The sequence below is a fragment of the Branchiostoma floridae genome, chromosome 5 (genome assembly GCF_000003815.2).
Source record: "Branchiostoma floridae strain S238N-H82 chromosome 5, Bfl_VNyyK, whole genome shotgun sequence".
Taxonomy (NCBI): Eukaryota; Metazoa; Chordata; class Leptocardii; order Amphioxiformes; family Branchiostomatidae; genus Branchiostoma; species Branchiostoma floridae.
In genome coordinates, this window is record NC_049983.1 from 21055710 (window position 1) to 21072535 (window position 16826).

At 43.5% G+C, this 16826-nt stretch overlaps 2 protein-coding genes across 6 annotated transcripts; both read right to left on the reverse strand.

Moving 5' to 3' along the window:
* Positions 1 to 1003: 1003 nt before the first annotated feature.
* LOC118415991 (galactose-3-O-sulfotransferase 3-like) lies at positions 1004 to 8354 on the reverse strand. 3 transcript variants are annotated; one of them, XR_004831178.1, is made up of 4 exons: positions 7970 to 8354; positions 6825 to 6928; positions 3811 to 6656; positions 3070 to 3195 (listed from the first exon to the last, which is right to left on the reverse strand). XR_004831178.1 is itself a non-coding variant. In XM_035821003.1 (3 exons), exons 1-3 carry the CDS (start codon positions 3159 to 3161, stop codon positions 1214 to 1216), a joined length of 1149 nt encoding a protein of 382 aa, XP_035676896.1. In that variant the 5' UTR covers positions 3162 to 3288; the 3' UTR covers positions 1004 to 1213. The 3 variants fall into 3 exon arrangements, 2 of the variants coding, with proteins under 2 accessions (XP_035676896.1, XP_035676895.1); XM_035821003.1 differs by lacking the exons at positions 3811 to 6656; positions 6825 to 6928; positions 7970 to 8354 and adding exons at positions 1004 to 2107; positions 2450 to 2606 and having other exon boundaries at positions 3064 to 3288; XM_035821002.1 differs by lacking the exons at positions 6825 to 6928; positions 7970 to 8354 and adding an exon at positions 1005 to 2606 and having other exon boundaries at positions 3064 to 3195; positions 3811 to 5196.
* Positions 8355 to 8554: 200 nt separating this feature from the next.
* Positions 8555 to 15924, reverse strand: LOC118415992 (galactose-3-O-sulfotransferase 3-like). Of its 3 annotated transcripts, none has more exons than XM_035821006.1 (6): positions 15760 to 15924; positions 13907 to 14031; positions 13556 to 13697; positions 11214 to 12450; positions 10575 to 10677; positions 8555 to 10331 (listed from the first exon to the last, which is right to left on the reverse strand). In XM_035821006.1, the coding sequence occupies exons 5-6, from the start codon at positions 10661 to 10663 to the stop codon at positions 8891 to 8893; spliced, it is 1530 nt and encodes a 509-aa protein (XP_035676899.1). In that variant the 5' UTR covers positions 10664 to 10677; positions 11214 to 12450; positions 13556 to 13697; positions 13907 to 14031; positions 15760 to 15924; the 3' UTR covers positions 8555 to 8890. The 3 variants fall into 3 exon arrangements, with proteins under 3 accessions (XP_035676899.1, XP_035676898.1, XP_035676900.1); XM_035821005.1 differs by having other exon boundaries at positions 10575 to 10770; XM_035821007.1 differs by lacking the exon at positions 11214 to 12450 and having other exon boundaries at positions 10575 to 10770; positions 15760 to 15869.
* Between the last annotated feature and the right edge of the window lie 902 nt (positions 15925 to 16826).

A 16826-nucleotide genomic window follows, 5' to 3' on the forward strand; every position in this document is an offset into this window, starting at 1 on the left:
CGTGCGGTCGCTCTCTATGGTGTTATGTCGTCTACCCTGAAGAAGTGTAAGAGAGATGTCTGCACCTACATTTTGGCCGTCGCTCGGTCTAAGATTTGGTGGTCCAGGTGTCAGGCTCTCTTTGACAATAATTTCGTATTTCACATTGAGCTGGTGTCTCTAATCAAGGAGGCTCTTAGGTTTAAACTCAAGATGGAGTTTGTTCGACTTGGTTCTGAAAGTTTCTTGGCTGAGTGGTGCCAATCTGTTAGATGGGCAAGTGTGCGGACGGGAGTTTTGGTTCTACGTTTTTAGAAGTCCTTGTCGTAGTAGTCTTTGTTTGGTGCTACAGTCTGTCTTTGCTATTGGTGGATTGTCTGTTAGATGTTCAGTGTGTGTGCTCAGTCCTTCACTATGGTGTTCCCCTTCTACTCTCTAGTCCTCTTTATAATTTCCAGTTTGCTTTGATGTGTCGTTTCTTGGCAGAAGGTTGGGCGGGTGCAAGTCTGCCTCGGGTGGAATGGCACATCATTTTTCTTTGTTTCCATTCATGAGTTGTTTCTTCTTATATTATGATGGTTTTCAGTTTGGTCTCTGTCTGTATTACTAAAACTGTTTGTATACCCAAAATAACAAAGGGCCTTTGGAAGGGGCTTTGGAAGGGCTGGGTTAAAAGGTCCGTCCATTGATCCATGGAAAAAAGCTGGCGTAAAGCCTTGCCTGGCGGCAAGGCAAAAATACGAGAGAAACACACGAAAAAGTACCAACCGACCGCGGAACCAAATCAAACCTTCCGTGGAAAGAACGTGTCCTCCCGAGGGTAATCAAAACGTGACCGCAGAGGCCTCGAGCTGTACTAGCGTGCTTCCCTGCGGCGTCCAAAACCAACATCACCGCTGGGCAGGTTTTCTGCTTTGCGTGGTGAGCAGAAGTGGAGGGGTCCGTCGTGGACGAGGACCACAGGAGGACTGACAGTTTGACATCTCTTAGCATTGTGGGGTCAAAGGGCAACTTTCGGGACCAATGACTAATCAGGTTAAATAGAATGTAGTTCTTAGCACCATTGTACTTTTCTTTATCATACGTGTTGTACTTGCAATTAACCCTCGAGCATGAACTTGCAATAAACATTGTTATTATTATTGTATCAATATATTACCTGGTACCGCGGATCTACCCACATATATGTTGGTCTTACGAATCTACTTTTTCACTCTTATCAAGGGAAACCCTGTTATAATTTTGGTGGTCTTAGTACGGTAGGAGGGAGAGAACAACTTCGTGATAGTTCAGGAAAAGTGATTTTCTTGAATTCCTCGTATTGCTTAGCGCTGATGTAACCTTCTCTGTAGAAATGAGCCAGGTAGTCCTCCTTGTTACACCTGATCTTTAGTTTACAATAGTTACAGTAACGGTTCAACTCCCTTTCTACTTCATTTCGCGTACCCTGCTGCAGTTCTCTGCTCCTGATACCTAAAGCCTTGGTCAGCCTTTCTGCCTGTAATGTAAAATGGCACCTCAGCCCCCTCCTTGCCAGCAAGCAGAACTCTCTATCTACGGTAAAGCCCGGTCCCCACTGCGTGTCGCTAACTTCAAGTGTAGCCCCGTACCGAGAACACGGCTGACTCTTCTGTATGAGAGCGGTGCAGTGGTCTCGCATTTTCTGGTTCACCTGTTGGAAGAACGCGACTTCCTCCCGGAAGCTGTTGCCTGTCTCGCTCACCTTCTGCCAGAAAGTCTTGTTGAAATGGTCATAGAGGGCGTAGTCCACGTAATTCCACTCCTCGTGTCTGTCTTTGTCTTCCCCCTGGATTTCAACATGCTTGTACGAGTACCGCTTGGAGTTGACGCTGTAATAGAGAATGTCCTTCATGGACCAACACATCATTCGTCGTAGGAGAACCAAGGATTCATCGAAATATTCCATGATCATAACAAACGGGAAGTCTTCTTGGATTTTCCGCACAAACGCTTGAGCCATTGCCTTTCTCGCCTTGCTGCTTTTTAGTGATTGAAGTTTTTGATTGTCCTTCAGCAGAAAGCCTAGATCGGCGGCCATGGAGTTCTGTGTGAAGCACAGCGGTTCGTGTGAGCCATGTCCACAGATCGGGTCGTACTTGGCTGGTTCCTGCAGGAACATTAGAATAGAGTCTATTCTAGTCGTTGGGATGCCAAATTTCTTCCTCAGCTGGTAATGGTTCCACACGGACTTGAAGTGAGTTAGTGGATTCCTTAAGATGGTCAAGAAGACGGTGTCTTCGGGAAAATACTCCTTGAAGACGTTTCTCTCGAAGACCGCATGGTGTACCCAGATGTCGTAGGTTTTGTTGGGAGGACGGCCTATGACTGTGTTCTGGTTAAGATTGTACGGATAGGCTAAACTCGGAGCAAAGTTTCTTGGAATGAGGAAAGTTAGATTTTTGTTGTAGCCATAACGGTTCAGGATGTTCTTGACGGTGTCCCCTCCCACCTTGTGATTCTTCAACAGCGCAATCCGCTTCTTCTCCGTGCACCGGGGGTAAGGCTGGTGGTCGGCGACATTGATGGGTGACAAGCTTGGGATTGGCTGACTCTCCGGACGCACCTTTTTGTGGATAGAATGTTTTCTAGACGATCTGTGCCCGTGGCTGAAATAATGATGAAATAAACAGAAAACGTTTTACTTACGCAAGAGTTAAAAAAAACTTGCTCACGCACGTCAATCGCAATGTTAGGTTCGCAAAGGTCAAGTTATGATTATGAGCTGTGAAAAATATACATGGCTTTACTACTGCACTTGATTGGCGAGTATTCAACAAGTGCAACCCTACTTCTGCTGTGAAAAGGGCAAACTACCTACGTCACGGGTTGGTTCATACCGATCTGACCTTTGTCCTCAATATGGAGTTTGACTTGTCAAGTCGTCACTGTCTGTCGTCCGACCGGTTTCGTCCAGTAACTGCAGCTTAACAAGCCGTGCACTCTATGTACCACATTTACTGCATAAGTAAACTACATGTAACTCAGAATCACCCTTTATCACCTAAATACCCATATCGTGCTCAATATCACTGTTCACAAATTTTGGTACATGCAATTACTTACCTTTTGGGCTGACTCAATATGACCAGGTACAGAGATATACACATGACCATGAAGATCATGAGAAAGGAGAAAAATTTCAGGTCTCTTTTGCGCGCCATTGTGGTGACTGGGATACGTCAGTAGTCATACAACCTGTTAAAAGATACATGTTATTCAGTGGCGCAGGATCAATACACGTGGACACCAACCATGCCAACTTGTCATACAAAAATCCTTATCGTATTAAAGACTCAACGTTACAAATCTTGAATGTTGAAGTCCACTAATACGAGGCTAAGGAAGTGTACATGTATACACACTCTTTTTCACAAATTTTCCTATTTGATATGGTATATTTGCCTTAGACTGGGAGTCTGCCCTTTTAAACGACTTCCAGTCTACATTTAATACCGCTCCCATCCCATATCGTGAATTGCAAAACATGTTAAGTTCCAAGGTCATAGTAATGGCGCTCCCGAGGTTGTGCCCGCTCTGACACAGATACGAATGTTAAAATGTCTGTACACAGAAACAGTTGTCAGTCGGCTTCAGAAGAATTCTGTGGAAAATGAAATGGCGTATTTAGTATTGTATTGTCCTCCGAACTCACCCGACCGGTCTTAACTTAATCCTTCACATATTTAGCGACAGAACAAGACAATGTCGCCGCCCATGTTGTCCTGTGCTTGCAAGACGGCTGGCTGTTTAATATAGGCCGAGTCAGCTATAGAAAATAGAATTCACGCCATTGAAAAATAAAGTTCTTACCTATAGGCCAATGCTTGGGCCGGCGGCGAATAAGATAATACCAATATCGTCCAGATCGGGGACACCCTGGGCGAGACCAAGGCTGATCACTGGATCGTGTCTTCATTTACAGCTGATGTGACGTCAGCAACTGCCCCGAAGACAGTCTAGGCGTGGTGGTTTGTTCGTGTCTGGTCTGTCTATGATATGTTGTTGACGTAGCATGCGGAATTTTGTCTCATTTTGTGAAACATGATTTTCTGTTTTCGGTTATCCAAAACCCTGTGAAAACCTGCAGACATTGGACGCTAATTATCCCGCTACGTATGCCCAACTCGTGTACTTTCTGTTGACGCTAACTTGCCCCTCAAAAAACATAACCACCAGGGCTTGTAGAAGGCGGAGGAGGCTACACGCCAGTGTTTTCAGACGCCATTGCCCACTCAACCGGTTGGTCTCCATGGTGACGGACTGTGTCATTACATTGCGTTATATAACCAACTTACCTCGTCTAAAGTACGATGTAAGTGGCAAATCTCCAAATCCACTTTCCACCTTTCATGCAATGTTAGAAATGATTCGTCGACATTTTTGACTGCGAGAAAAAACACTCTGAGTCTGAGACCACAGACCTCTTGCTCAATGATTTACTAGTACTTTATTGTAATCAAGTCAGGGAGTGGCTTAGATACTAGTAATTATTGTGCGGTCTGCACATCAACCGAAATGGTTATAGTGTCTACATTTGAGATGTTCATGTTTGTATGATCCACGCAGACGCACGTGTAACGCCAGACTTAAAAGCTTTTAACGCAATTCACAATCTTATATCCTATGCGACACTGACATATGTACACTAGAACTCTATAGATATTTTAATATACAGTATGATATAAAAAGAGTCCTGAAAAAAGATATATATGAGCTTGTTGTTTACAAATCTGATTAATCTCCTATATTTGGAGACACACACGACAATGAGGCCGTCAAGCCGGTCGGACCGGTTAGAAATTTCAGATCAGAACTTTGGGGAAACTTTTTGTCAACATAAAAACACAACATGGTTCTACTTGTCCTTTATTTTATGAGGGCCACAGCTTTACATTTCAAAAACACTAAGACTCAGTGTAATGCATTTGATGCTGTAAACTTTCAAGTATGATGACTAATTTGACTCTTGTTTTTCTTCCTTTTGTTCAAACCTCATGCCAGTCTCGCGTACAGATGAATGCAATAAGATCCAAGTGAGACTTAACGCAATGTAGCTTTTCAATTTCCATAGCACCATAAATGCACATGTCCATCTCAATAAATAATTGCAAAAGCCCGTGCTAATATTTCAATTGAAAATGGCTACCCAAACACTATTTACATGTACGCCAATGTCATGGTGTTGTTAGCGTTTGGTTTAAAGGTTACATTTCCTGACGAAGTTTGGATACTCCCTATTCACGATACTACTATAGGTGGCGCTGTTGACATACCCGTCATAGTGAAGGTGCGACAGGTGGTCCAATGATCCACAGTCTCTCAACTTGCAGTTGACGCAATTTTCTAATATCACATCTATTGCCTTCACTGTTGTTCGTCCTTTTCTCGATTTTGCAGCCTTTTTGAAAGATTCCAAGTTGACTTCTGAATACAGTGTAATGTTGCGGCGGTTCAGTTTCAGTGCCTTTGCTGCCCTTTCAGATTCAAGCAACAGATAACAGCGAAGACTTCTCTTTGCCAGCATACAGAAGTTCCTATCTACCGTAAAACCTGGACCCCACCTTGACTGCTTAAAAGTTAAGGTAGAGATAGAGCATGGTTTGCTTGCCTTGTAATTATCACATAGTTCTTTCATTTGCTCATTAACATGCTTAAAATACCTGACTTCTCCCCAGAAGTCGTTACCTGCTGAATTTATCCTTCTCCAAAAGCTTTGATTGAATTGATCATAGAGCGCATAGTCCACATGGCTCCATTCCCTGTGATTCTGATGGAGTTTGGGAGGGATTTGTTTCTCTTTACTTACATAGCTACGAGTGTTGGTCTTGTAATAGAGAATGTCTTTCAAAGACCAACACATCAGCCGCTTGAGCAGAACTAGCGACTCATCGAAGTACTCCGTCATCATGACCAAATCAAAATCGTCTTTGATGATTTTCAGGAATTTCTGTGTAATTATCTCTCTCTCGTCCGTGTCACATCCGGGACCTACTCGCTTGTTTGTAGATGCCGGGAATCCAAGGTCAGTGGAAATGGCATTCTGGGTAAGACAGTAGGGAACATGGCGGCCATGGCCACACTTTTTGTCATATTCCCCTGGGTTTGCCAAAAATGTTAGAATCGGGTCTTCTCCGTTCTCTTCGATATGGAACTTTTTCTGTAGTTTGTAGTAGTTCCAGGTGGACTTGAGATGACTTAGGGGTTCACGAATAATAGTCAGGTATACTGTATCCTTTGGGAGGATTTCTCTGTACCGTGCCCTTTCGTACACGGTGTGGTACACCAGCATGTCAAAGCTGTGGTTCTGAGGCGGAGGCAGATAGGACTTAGGGTGCAGCTGGTACGGATACATCTTGCTGACCACCAGGGAGCGCGGCAGGACGAAGTTGAGTTTCCTGACATACCCGAAGCGATCGAAGATTCTCTTTACGGTGTCACCTCCTACTTTGTGGTTCTTAGCAAAAGCAAGACGTCTTCTCTCCGTACACGTCGGCCGCGGTCTTGATGACGAAGATGGCCGCGATGACGTAGGCGGTTGTGATGACGCAATTACCTGTGATGACGTTGGGGACCGTGATTGGTTGAAGGGTGAAGATGGGTTTTCTCTGACCATGCCCATTAGCCGTCTTGCCAGTGAATGATTTCGGTCGTGATGTCTATAAAATAAAAGTCATTGAAACAAGTAGCGTCATTGCAAAGTTAGCAAAACTTATCATTGAAGCATTTCCTTATCGTGATTTGATGCCATCTTGTGATATCTTAATGTACAAGTTTCAAGCGAGCGGTTGAAGAATAGCAATCGGCGACAATAAGCAGTTTCTTACCTTGTAAACAGGGTTCGCGAGTAAAGCAGTGTGCTGACAGCAGTTACAATCAGAAGGACAGCAAAGGTTCTGCGACTGTGACCCAACATGTCTGCTGAACGAAGCTATCGTAAACAATATTAGTATCATATAGTACAAAGCTAATACTGAAACTTTCTTCCAACACAAAGGTATACACGAATCAAATTTTCAACGACCAATGTCGCCTTCTTCAGGATCAACACTGATGACCAATCACTCGCAAGAGTAATACAGACGTGGTCTTACTAACACGAGGTGTCATGGATACGTGACGTCAGCAATTGCTCAATCGTGCCAGGAAGTTAATAACGCCCCGACATTGTGATGGCTAGAGTACCCTGATGTCAGACAGTGGTCGTTGAACATTTGATCCCTGTACACCTTATTGTTGGAAGAAAGTTTAGCATTGCTTTGATAACCACCAACACAGATGAGCTTTCATGATGATATTGGGATTTCATTTACCAAAATACAAATAGTGGGTAGGTTTTCTGAAGTTGTCAGAAGTGCATTTCCTTCACGATTGACGCTACCATGTATATCCCCTAACCTTAAGGGTTCCCCAGATAACACACTATAAAATACAATGCAGGTAGACATTGGGTCAAAAACGGGGGTGTGAATGGTTGTACACATAAATCAGGTCAGCAAGAGGGTGTTCGTTTTGCTGTACATGTATACGTTGATAACGAATATGTGATTGTATTTTAGGTAGTATATCATAAAATGATAACGTTGTACCAATCATCGAAGAATACAGTGATTTACAGGTGGTCAAACAGCACGTTGTTTTTCTATGTAATGTCTGTATAGTCTACTGTGTATATCATAACAAACACGCATGGATTAACTATGTGTTTGGGTTTATCATATTTGGAGTAAAGCTGTGGTTTGTGTAAGCAAAGTCCTGACACCGATAACATGTCACAATTGATGAAAGTCACCAATATCTACCAAACATAACCTGATCACATGTGTTCAGCACAAACAAACAAAATGGACGACACAAAAGGCAACTGACCTAGAATTTTCTAGATTGGGTTCTTAGAAGACCGCTCTTATGCCCCAATTAAAACAAAACAAAACAACAGTTTTGCTAACGTAGAAGAGAATCAGATACTTACCAGTTTACGTCAAGACACTGGTGCAGTCCACAAACTCTCAACATGTACTGGACGAGGCCAAAGTCAACAAACCCTTCATGAGCGTGAGGGTCGTGTGTGTGACTGGGTGTCTCCTATCACCGGTACCGCCTGGGGGTCCACAGCTTTAGTCGTGCAGAGGCTCCGGTGTGCACACGCTCAATACGTACATGTATTCACAAATCAATTCAACTCTGTCTCTTGCTGTGTTCAAGTGTGAAAGTTTGTACAATGCACTTCTGTCATGAAGACTGGATTCACAACGAACGAAGATATCAGGTTGTGGAGTTCAGAACATAGATTAAATCTAACCACAATTTGTGAGCACAGTTTTTTTTTTGTAATTTTCTTAAACCCATAACCTAACGTTACATATGTTCACGGTTTAGTGTGATTCTAGACTACTACTCACCCATGGTGCTACTCACCCGACCGGTATACCCGTCTCCATGGCGACAGGTGAGGTGGAAAAACTGCCTCCGGCACATTATATCTGTACCCTATTCTGTTATCAACACTTTTGTCTGTTACGTATCTGAGACCCAGGAGGACCGAAGATCACATTTACCGAAGATTGCAGTTACACTGCGGTCGATTTCATGCCGATCTGATAGTGATAGTAGGTGTTGCTGCTGATATGGCGGCTCCGGGAGGGTAATTACCTGTAGCTTCTTAAAAACGCCCGAAGCTGCAACATTTCCCCTATAATATGTGTTGGTTTGACAGCTGAATAAAAGCTCGTTAATTTATTACAAATCCACCACAATAAGTAATAATTGACAATAAATAAAGGTTCAAACAAACCGTGAACAAACAGTGCAACGAACTCTGTTGATACTATATCACTTGACACTGGACAAATCACAAATCCCATCTAGTGGAGGGCAACTGCAAGACCGACATTTACGGAAGTGTTAGGTTCTTCATGTTACATCGTTCGGCAATTTTTTGGTTGATTCTTCTCATGACGGTCCGATAGCTGTCGTTGCTGATATGCCCATCCTTGTAGAAATGGGTCAGGTAGTCGAACGGTCTACAGTTAGCCAGGTTACAGTACAGACAGTGCCGTCCCACCACGTCTTTTCCACTCAGTTTGTGTACCTTTACATCATACATTGCATCTTTTCTGCTTTCCGTTTCGGTCCACCTTTTCAATTGTGATATAACTGCAGGCCTAGGTCCCCCACCCCCATACAAGTGGATGTTGCTATGGTTTAGTTTCAGCGCTTTTGCTGCTCGCTCAGCTTGGAGGGAATAATAACAATCAAGGTCTCTTTTCGCCAGTAAACAGAAATCACGGTCTATTGTAAATCCCGGACTCCATCTTGTATCATTCACGACCACAGTTGTTGGTGAGACTGGGCACGGGTTCGGACGTGACAGGCTGTCGCACAGTTCTCTCATTTGATGATTGACGCGTCTGAAATATCTCACCTCTCCTAAAAAGTCATTGCCGGCTGCATGTACCCTCCTCCAGAAGGTTTGGTTGAAGTGGTGATAGAGAGCATAGTCCACATAGCTCCATTCATTATGGATCTGTCTGACGTCTGGTGGGATGCGCGTCCTCTTGGTAGCATAATGGCGCACATTGGCCTTGTAGTAGAGTATGTCCTGTAAGGTCCAACACATCAGCCGCTTCAGCAGCACCAGCGACTCATCGAAGTACTCCGTGATCATCACCAGGTGAAAGTCGTCGTGGATCTTCCGCAAAAACGTCTGAGAAATCACTTCTCTTTCTTCCCTGTCACAGCCCAGAGTAACGCGCTTGTTGTTTTGTGCAGGAAATCCAAGGTCGACCGACATGGAATTCTGGGTGAGACAGTAGGGAACATGGCGGCCGTGCCCACAACTTTTGTCATATTTTTCTGGATTATTGAGAAACGTCAAGATCGCATGTTCGCCATTTGATCTGATAAGAAATCTATTCTGGAGCCCGTAGTAATTCCATATGGACTTGAGGTGACTTAAGGGTTCGCGGATGATGGTAAGGTAGACAGTGTCCTTGGGGAGGACTTGTCGGAAACGTGTTCTGTTGTACACGGTGTGGTACACCAGCATGTCGAAGGTCTGGTTCGGAGGTACTGGTAAGTAGAATTCTGGGTAAAGACTGTATGGATACGTCATACTAGCCACGAAGGGGTGAGGGAGTAAAAAGTTGAGTTTCCTGGTGTAGCCATAACGGTTGAGAATGTTCTTCACAGTGTCTCCTCCTACTTTGTGGTTCTTAACGAAAGCAACACGCCTTCTCTCTTTGCATTTTGGCCACCTAATGGATGACGTGGCACCAGATGATTGGCTGTTGTCCACAGCTCCCATCAGACGGCGCGGATAGCTTTGACCAGTGCTATTGTAGAAATGGATTTATCAGAATGAATGTTTGATACTGAAAGTCATACGAACCTACTTCAAATGTAGTCAGTAGATAGAAATGTCTTACACCATTGTTCAGAGTCCTTGATCAATTGAAGATATATAATGGTTGCTCTCTAATGATTGATAAATTGAGAGTTACGGTTACTATTCATTTGCGACGTTTCACATAAAAAAGTCAGAGAATAAATTCTTACACACTGAAAGTTTTTCTTACCCTTTAAATAGGCCGTGGGAACAGATGATCGTACCAACTGTGGTGATTACAGCGCATGCGGCGAAGGCCTGGTGGCAGTATCTCAACATCACTGGAAGCGAGGCTACAGGAAATGACGTCAAAAGCTACATTCCTCTTTTCATCCAAATGGTGCCTGACGGATAAGCTGTTATGAGATTGCACAGGTAGATTTGTACTGAAACACAGAGCAAATGCACAATATTGTAGGCTAATGTCTACATAGACATTTTCGCTCATGTAATCGAACATTTGTAATTGTCGTATTTCCAACACCGAGATTTGCCAGTTTCGGAGAAACGGATTTCAATCGCCCTTTCATGGATTCATAATAAGAGAGAAAACGCTTTGTTGGAAAAATATGTTAATACGTCCTTTATTGTGCTCATATCAACACGAAAGTATCTACATTTGCATTTGTATTGGTACTTAATATGGTAGAGAGCCATAACTTCCCACACAATAAGAAAGTGCGTCAAATCCTCCACTGGTATATTGCAGTCTCCATGTGTCCTCTTCGTCAGGTTAAGTTAGATTCTATATGTAAGATGTTGCGGAGGAAAGCATTACAAGAGTACGTAAATGACTAATGGACAATGACAACCTAAGCATTAGACTCACCTGCTGTGTACTTTTCATAAGCTCCCGCGTTCAGTGTCGCACTATGCACAACAAAACATTGAGCACAGGAAAACGTTCCGGTAGAATCTTACGAGGAATACGTGTCAGACTGCAGGAAAACCAAACGTCATTCCCCGATAACATGCTGGTTTTTACTTAATTATTAATCGAACTCTTGCTGTCACAGTGAGAGCAACAAAGAGACATGTCACCACCGATTTGGGGTCAAGAATATTTCGTTCATATCGAACAGCCGTTCGTCGTTACAGCAGCAATGACTCATTCTTATGCCACATCACGCAACCGTGCTTGTGTCCGCTTATTCGGCGCTGCGTTCCTTTATAAATAAATAGCATTGACATCGAATTTATCATTTTACATTTATATGTGAGCTTCTTCACCATTAGGTCATACATCAGAAAATTGTGATTGATTTCTTGTGTCTGCATGCTGTTGACGATCATGTGATCATGGACACCTGTGAAGTTGGCCATCATACAGCATAGCAACGTAGAGAATTGAAAAAGGGAGGGGGAGTATTGACACTACATCCACTTGTTACCACGATGGCACGTACAAGGGCCACTAAGGGGTCATTGAAATATCGCACATTTTCCTGTACATTTTATGTGTCTACATGTTCTCAATGAAACCATCATTGAGGCAAAATATGCACTATAAACGTCCTGCTGTAATCTTGCACTGTAAATTGTACTTGTTCGCGACCAAGAGTCATAACGAATTTACTGCATGCTGAAAGACACACTTTATTCAATGATATAGAGCAGTCACAAAGAGAATACATACATCATGGTTCTGTCACAAGATTTGTTCTAAAACGTATTGCACAATATGGCATTTATAGAAAGGCGACGTCACAGTTTTTGCCTTACAACTGCACGACTTCGGTGAGCTCGTGTCCCAACTCCGATTCTCTTGTCTTGGCCGTTAGGCGTCTTCCGATTTCAGCTGCAGTTGCCTTTAAGCAGAAAAACGCCACCACAAGCATAGACATCGACAGCACAATGCACAGCACCACCGATAACATTGACAGCCAGTCAATGTTTTTCGGAAAATAGCAGATGAGAATGAACAAAGTGTATCCTAGCAACGACAGGGAGAAGAACGAACAGAAGAGCAGGATGGGTATGCCTACTCCACCGAGAGAAGCATCTTGAGTCTGGTTGATTCCGGTTTCTGAGGAAGACTCGCTTGTTTCCGCCAAGGACTGGCATCGCTGTTGGAAAGGTACAACAAGTAGACAATTATTAAATGGCGTACAGTTCATGCTAGCTTTGTAGCTATTGTGTATCATTTTTTTGGCGGATGATCGATGAAGGGGGGGAATAGGTCCAAGTTCAACTACATCCGAAAGAAAGAGCTTTAATCAGATGAACACGTGATCTTACGGATACGTGACGTCATGAAGGTGGTCAAACGTGGCAGGAATAACGCCCCGTGAAAACGGTCGTTGAAAAGTTGATCCGTGTACATCTTAGAGTTGGAAAAAAGTTTAGCATTGTACATTGTACATGTAGATTGGTAAAGATACGAATCGAATCATGCAATAAGAAATATTGCAGATCTTTTATTCCCTACGCTACTTATCATTGGAATAAACTGACTCTGGCCGATCGCTCCTTGAGCCTTCCTCTGTTCAGAAAAAAATTGACCAAATCTGTGCGCCCCGTCCTTGTTTCGTACTTTGCGTCAGGTCCCCGTTACCCCTGCGCTTTAATCACACGTTTTCGTCTTGGAACCCATAGTTTAAATCAAAGTCTATTTACCCGTAAACTTGTTGTTAGTCCAGCTTGTTCTTGCGGTTATCCATGTGAAAGTATCAGCCTTTTCATGTTACACTGCCCTAACTACAATCATCAGAGATCTTCCCTCTTCGGCAATTTGAGAAGACTGGTAGGTTTTGATATGGACAATCTATCCGACGACAATTTAGTACAAATGCTTTTAAATGGATCTTCTTTTCTGTCCTCTGCAGACAACTCCAAAATATTAATGTTTGTGCAGACTTTTTTAATAGATACCAATCGCTTCAATAATGACTAAACATCATCCTACCAGTCTTAAAGGACTTAGTTAATCATCATATTCTCAGTTTATATCTTTGAATCTTCATTTGTTGTTTTTGCTTCAGTGCTTTGCCTACTTGTTATTTTGTTATCTTGTTTTGTTATCTTGTATTTATCTATCCATGTATTTGTATTCTTTTGCGGTGGCGGCATGAATATAAGTCACGACTTGAGTGTGCCATCACCATGTCTTGTAAATATATGTTGCAACAATAAAAAAATAAAAAAATAAGAAATATTAGAAGCCGACCTCACCTGTATCACGTCATCATCAAATTTCGTCTTGCAGACTTCACATCGATCGCTAGGTGCATCCTTGTTTCTGAGCCACTGAGACAGGCAGCCCAAGTGCGTAAACTGTATGGATCCTGAGCATGCGCATGGGGATACTAGCGGCCTACCGGAAGAAGAAAAGTTTCATTGAAAAACTCATAGTTAACAATTAAAAGCGATAGATTTTGCAAGATACTGTACTGACGCATAGAAGACAAGAAAACAAGTTGTACAGTGAAGAAGAACTCAGAGAACGTTGTATTTGTAAGATGTTTGAGATGTTTTGCTGCTGTTTTACGCAAACACCAACTTGTGACACTAGTTGTTACCTACTTGAAGTTTGTGAGGTCCTCCTTGCTGTGGCAGATACGGCAGATTTCTTCGTCAATAGTGGTGCTAGAAGGCGTAGTCTCTATCCCTGGTTCCTGTGCCATTGTCACCGAAGCGCAGACCGACGGCTAAACGGTTTAAACAACATCAAACAACATTGATATCGTTATAATTTATAATAAGCATGATCGCGGACCGACTAACTTCGCTTGGAGGCGGGGCCATTAGACTACTAACAACCACGGAGAGTGTGTGTTACACAGGCTAAATACTGCTCAGAAACTACAGCCGCGTGGCGCGTTGGTGCACCCGATCCCTCGATCTCGGAAGTTAAGCAACGCGCGGTCCGGACAGTACTTGGATGGGAGTCCCCCAACCAAGGACGTCCGGATTGCTGTAGCCTCACCAAGCTTTCCACGAAATCGTCTTCCGGGAGGGACGAAAAACGGGGGTCCCGTGCTCGAGGAGGTGCCTCGACCACGTTAAACAGCCTCATTACCCACACTTTGGTTACCTACTGGCTGTAAAATACGCCCGATATTATATTATATTATATCAGAGAAAAAAGGTTGGAATACAATTGCCAAACAAAATGTGAACCTGCATAGTGAAATATTACGAAGCTACACACAGTGAAGATGAGATGCTGCTAGTCACGCATACTACCATGAGGGTCTGCATGCTCTTTTCCGTAAGGCGTAGGCAGGCCTTTTCATTTCGCGTAATTCGTAGGGAAGCTATTTTATTTCACGTAATTCGTAGTGACGATGGAAAATTTACCGTAAAGCGTAGCCAGTGTATTTCACGTAAAGCGTAATGGAGCCTAAAAATTTCACGTAAAGCGTAATCTAGCCTAAAAATCACCCGTAAATCGTAGCCTGGTCTCCCAAATTTCGTAAGTCGAAGGGTAGTCTACCAGTAAATTTAGCCCCTCAAAACACGGAAAATTGCGTTTCAGAGGATCAAGATTTCAAAATTTCGCCGGACCTCCCTTGCTAAACTTTTCACATTCGGTCATCGGCATGGCAAAAATATGTATCGGGGGCCTCGCCCTCACCTTTTTTGTCGTTAATACGAATGGTATTGTAGTTAGCTAGCTTAGTCTGGCAGCAAAATTTGCCTATGAAAATGCAGGAAATGTCATTTTAGAGGTTCAAGATGTCAAAATTTCCATGGTCCTCCCGTTGCGCCGCCTCGCTCCTTTGGCGCTCGAAATGCTGAAAAACTTATGATGTTGGGGGATGTGACGTGTCAACCTCAAACACCATTTTTTGCTGATAGACATGTCAATAAATTTAGCTTTATATGATATCCATCAAATCAAAATTTTGTCTTAGAAAAACTCAGGACGTGGCGTTTTAGGGGGTCAGCCCGGTCAGGATTTCAACAATTTTCCGGACTTATTGCGACGCCTCACCCTTTCGGCGCTCGACATGGCAAAAAAAAGTTGTGTGGCATCACCCTCAAAAGCTTACGCTGAACCCCTGGGAATCTTTAATCAGATATGCCATTTAACTCAGCTTTGTCTGCCAGCGAAAATTTACCCTCAAAATTCAGGAAATAGTGTTTCAGAGAGTCAAAAAAGACTCAAATTTTAAACCTTCCCAGCGGAGCATGCTCCCGCCTCTGTCGAGTCACGGTTGCTAGCCTTCTAGAATTTAGCGTAACTCGTTGCCGGCCTTTCTGAATTCAGCGTAAAACGTTGCCGGCCTTCGTGAATTTAACGTAAATCGTTGTCGACCGTCCCGAATTTAGCGTAAAGCGTTGTCAGGACCCCCAATGCAGACCCTCTACCATACGTTACATTTTCACAAAATGTATTTGACAGAAATTGTATTTCTGGAGTTATGACATACTTTGTTGATAACGCTGTCCAGTCCATTGGTCGTCCATACTGCTGTCTCCATGTGTGCGCGAGATGGTTTCTCCTTGAAGACTTATAACGTTAGAACTCGTGTCTTGCAACGATCCGGAACTGCCGTGAAGAATCCCTGGGCCCCCCAGGGCCGTTGGGGCAAGACGTGCGACTCAGTAAATTAAACCCGTGGGAGAGGGCCCACTGTGATTTGATTTATTGTGACGTAAGAAACCTTTCAGTGATTATGTCATATTTGTTACTGCGGTAATGACAGTAATACCTTACAACAGCGTCACAGTCAACCAACTACAAAGCCCTCGTGACGTAGCACGCCATCATGACGCAACAGTACAGTCGAACCGCAGAGCTCTATGCGCATCCGTTCTGCGCAGCCCTCTCTACGACAGGTCATACTCCGGAACACAGTTTGTCCTGGCATGACCCCGCTGCATGGGTGTAAGCAAGTGCCCGTTGTGCAGCAAAAAGACCTCAGACCTACATAATGTTTGTTCTTTCTTACATCTACAGGCTTTGCCCAGTACAGCCATATAGATATTTCATGCATTGCAAAATGACAGCGAACACTGTAGCTTTCGAAACATTGGCAATTTTTGCCAGTTTATTTGTGGTTGTCTTTTTTGCAGTTCACCATCATCCCATAAGCTAACCCCACCACGTGATAGCCCACTTCCTCACCTGAACATTGATACCAAACTTTCTTGTTTAATTTGAGGAGCAACGGGTTTGCCCCGAAATTATCTTCTAACATGCGCAAATCACGGTGGTGAAGTTTCGGTCTAGTTGTAGCAGGCCATGCACACTACCCTGCGTTTTGATCGTATTTTCATACATTTCGCATGGTGTCACAGGCCTCATTTCTTGGTACGAGAAGCTGAATGGGTCCGACTGTCAGATGCAATATAATAAGTGACATGATGATAGACAAGTACACATAGACACAGGGTTTCAGTACAAAGTCAGACTTTTTAAAAAACATCAGATTTTGAGTCAATCTGTTTCGAACTCCTGGTCCGAATCTGGGTTCGAACGATGGAACCCAGCCGG

Coding starts and splice junctions, on each gene's coding strand:
- LOC118415992 (XM_035821006.1), bottom strand. CDS start 10,663: ATGTTGAGATACTGCCACCAGGCCTTCGCCGCATGCGCTGTAATCACC. Junction 10,332..10,574: donor TCCCACGGCCTATTTAAAGG/GTAAGAAAAACT, acceptor TTTCTACAATAG/CACTGGTCAAAGCTATCCGC.
- LOC118415991 (XM_035821002.1), bottom strand. CDS start 3,161: ATGGCGCGCAAAAGAGACCTGAAATTTTTCTCCTTTCTCATGATCTTC. Junction 2,607..3,063: donor ATATTGAGTCAGCCCAAAAG/GTAAGTAATTGC, acceptor TCATTATTTCAG/CCACGGGCACAGATCGTCTA.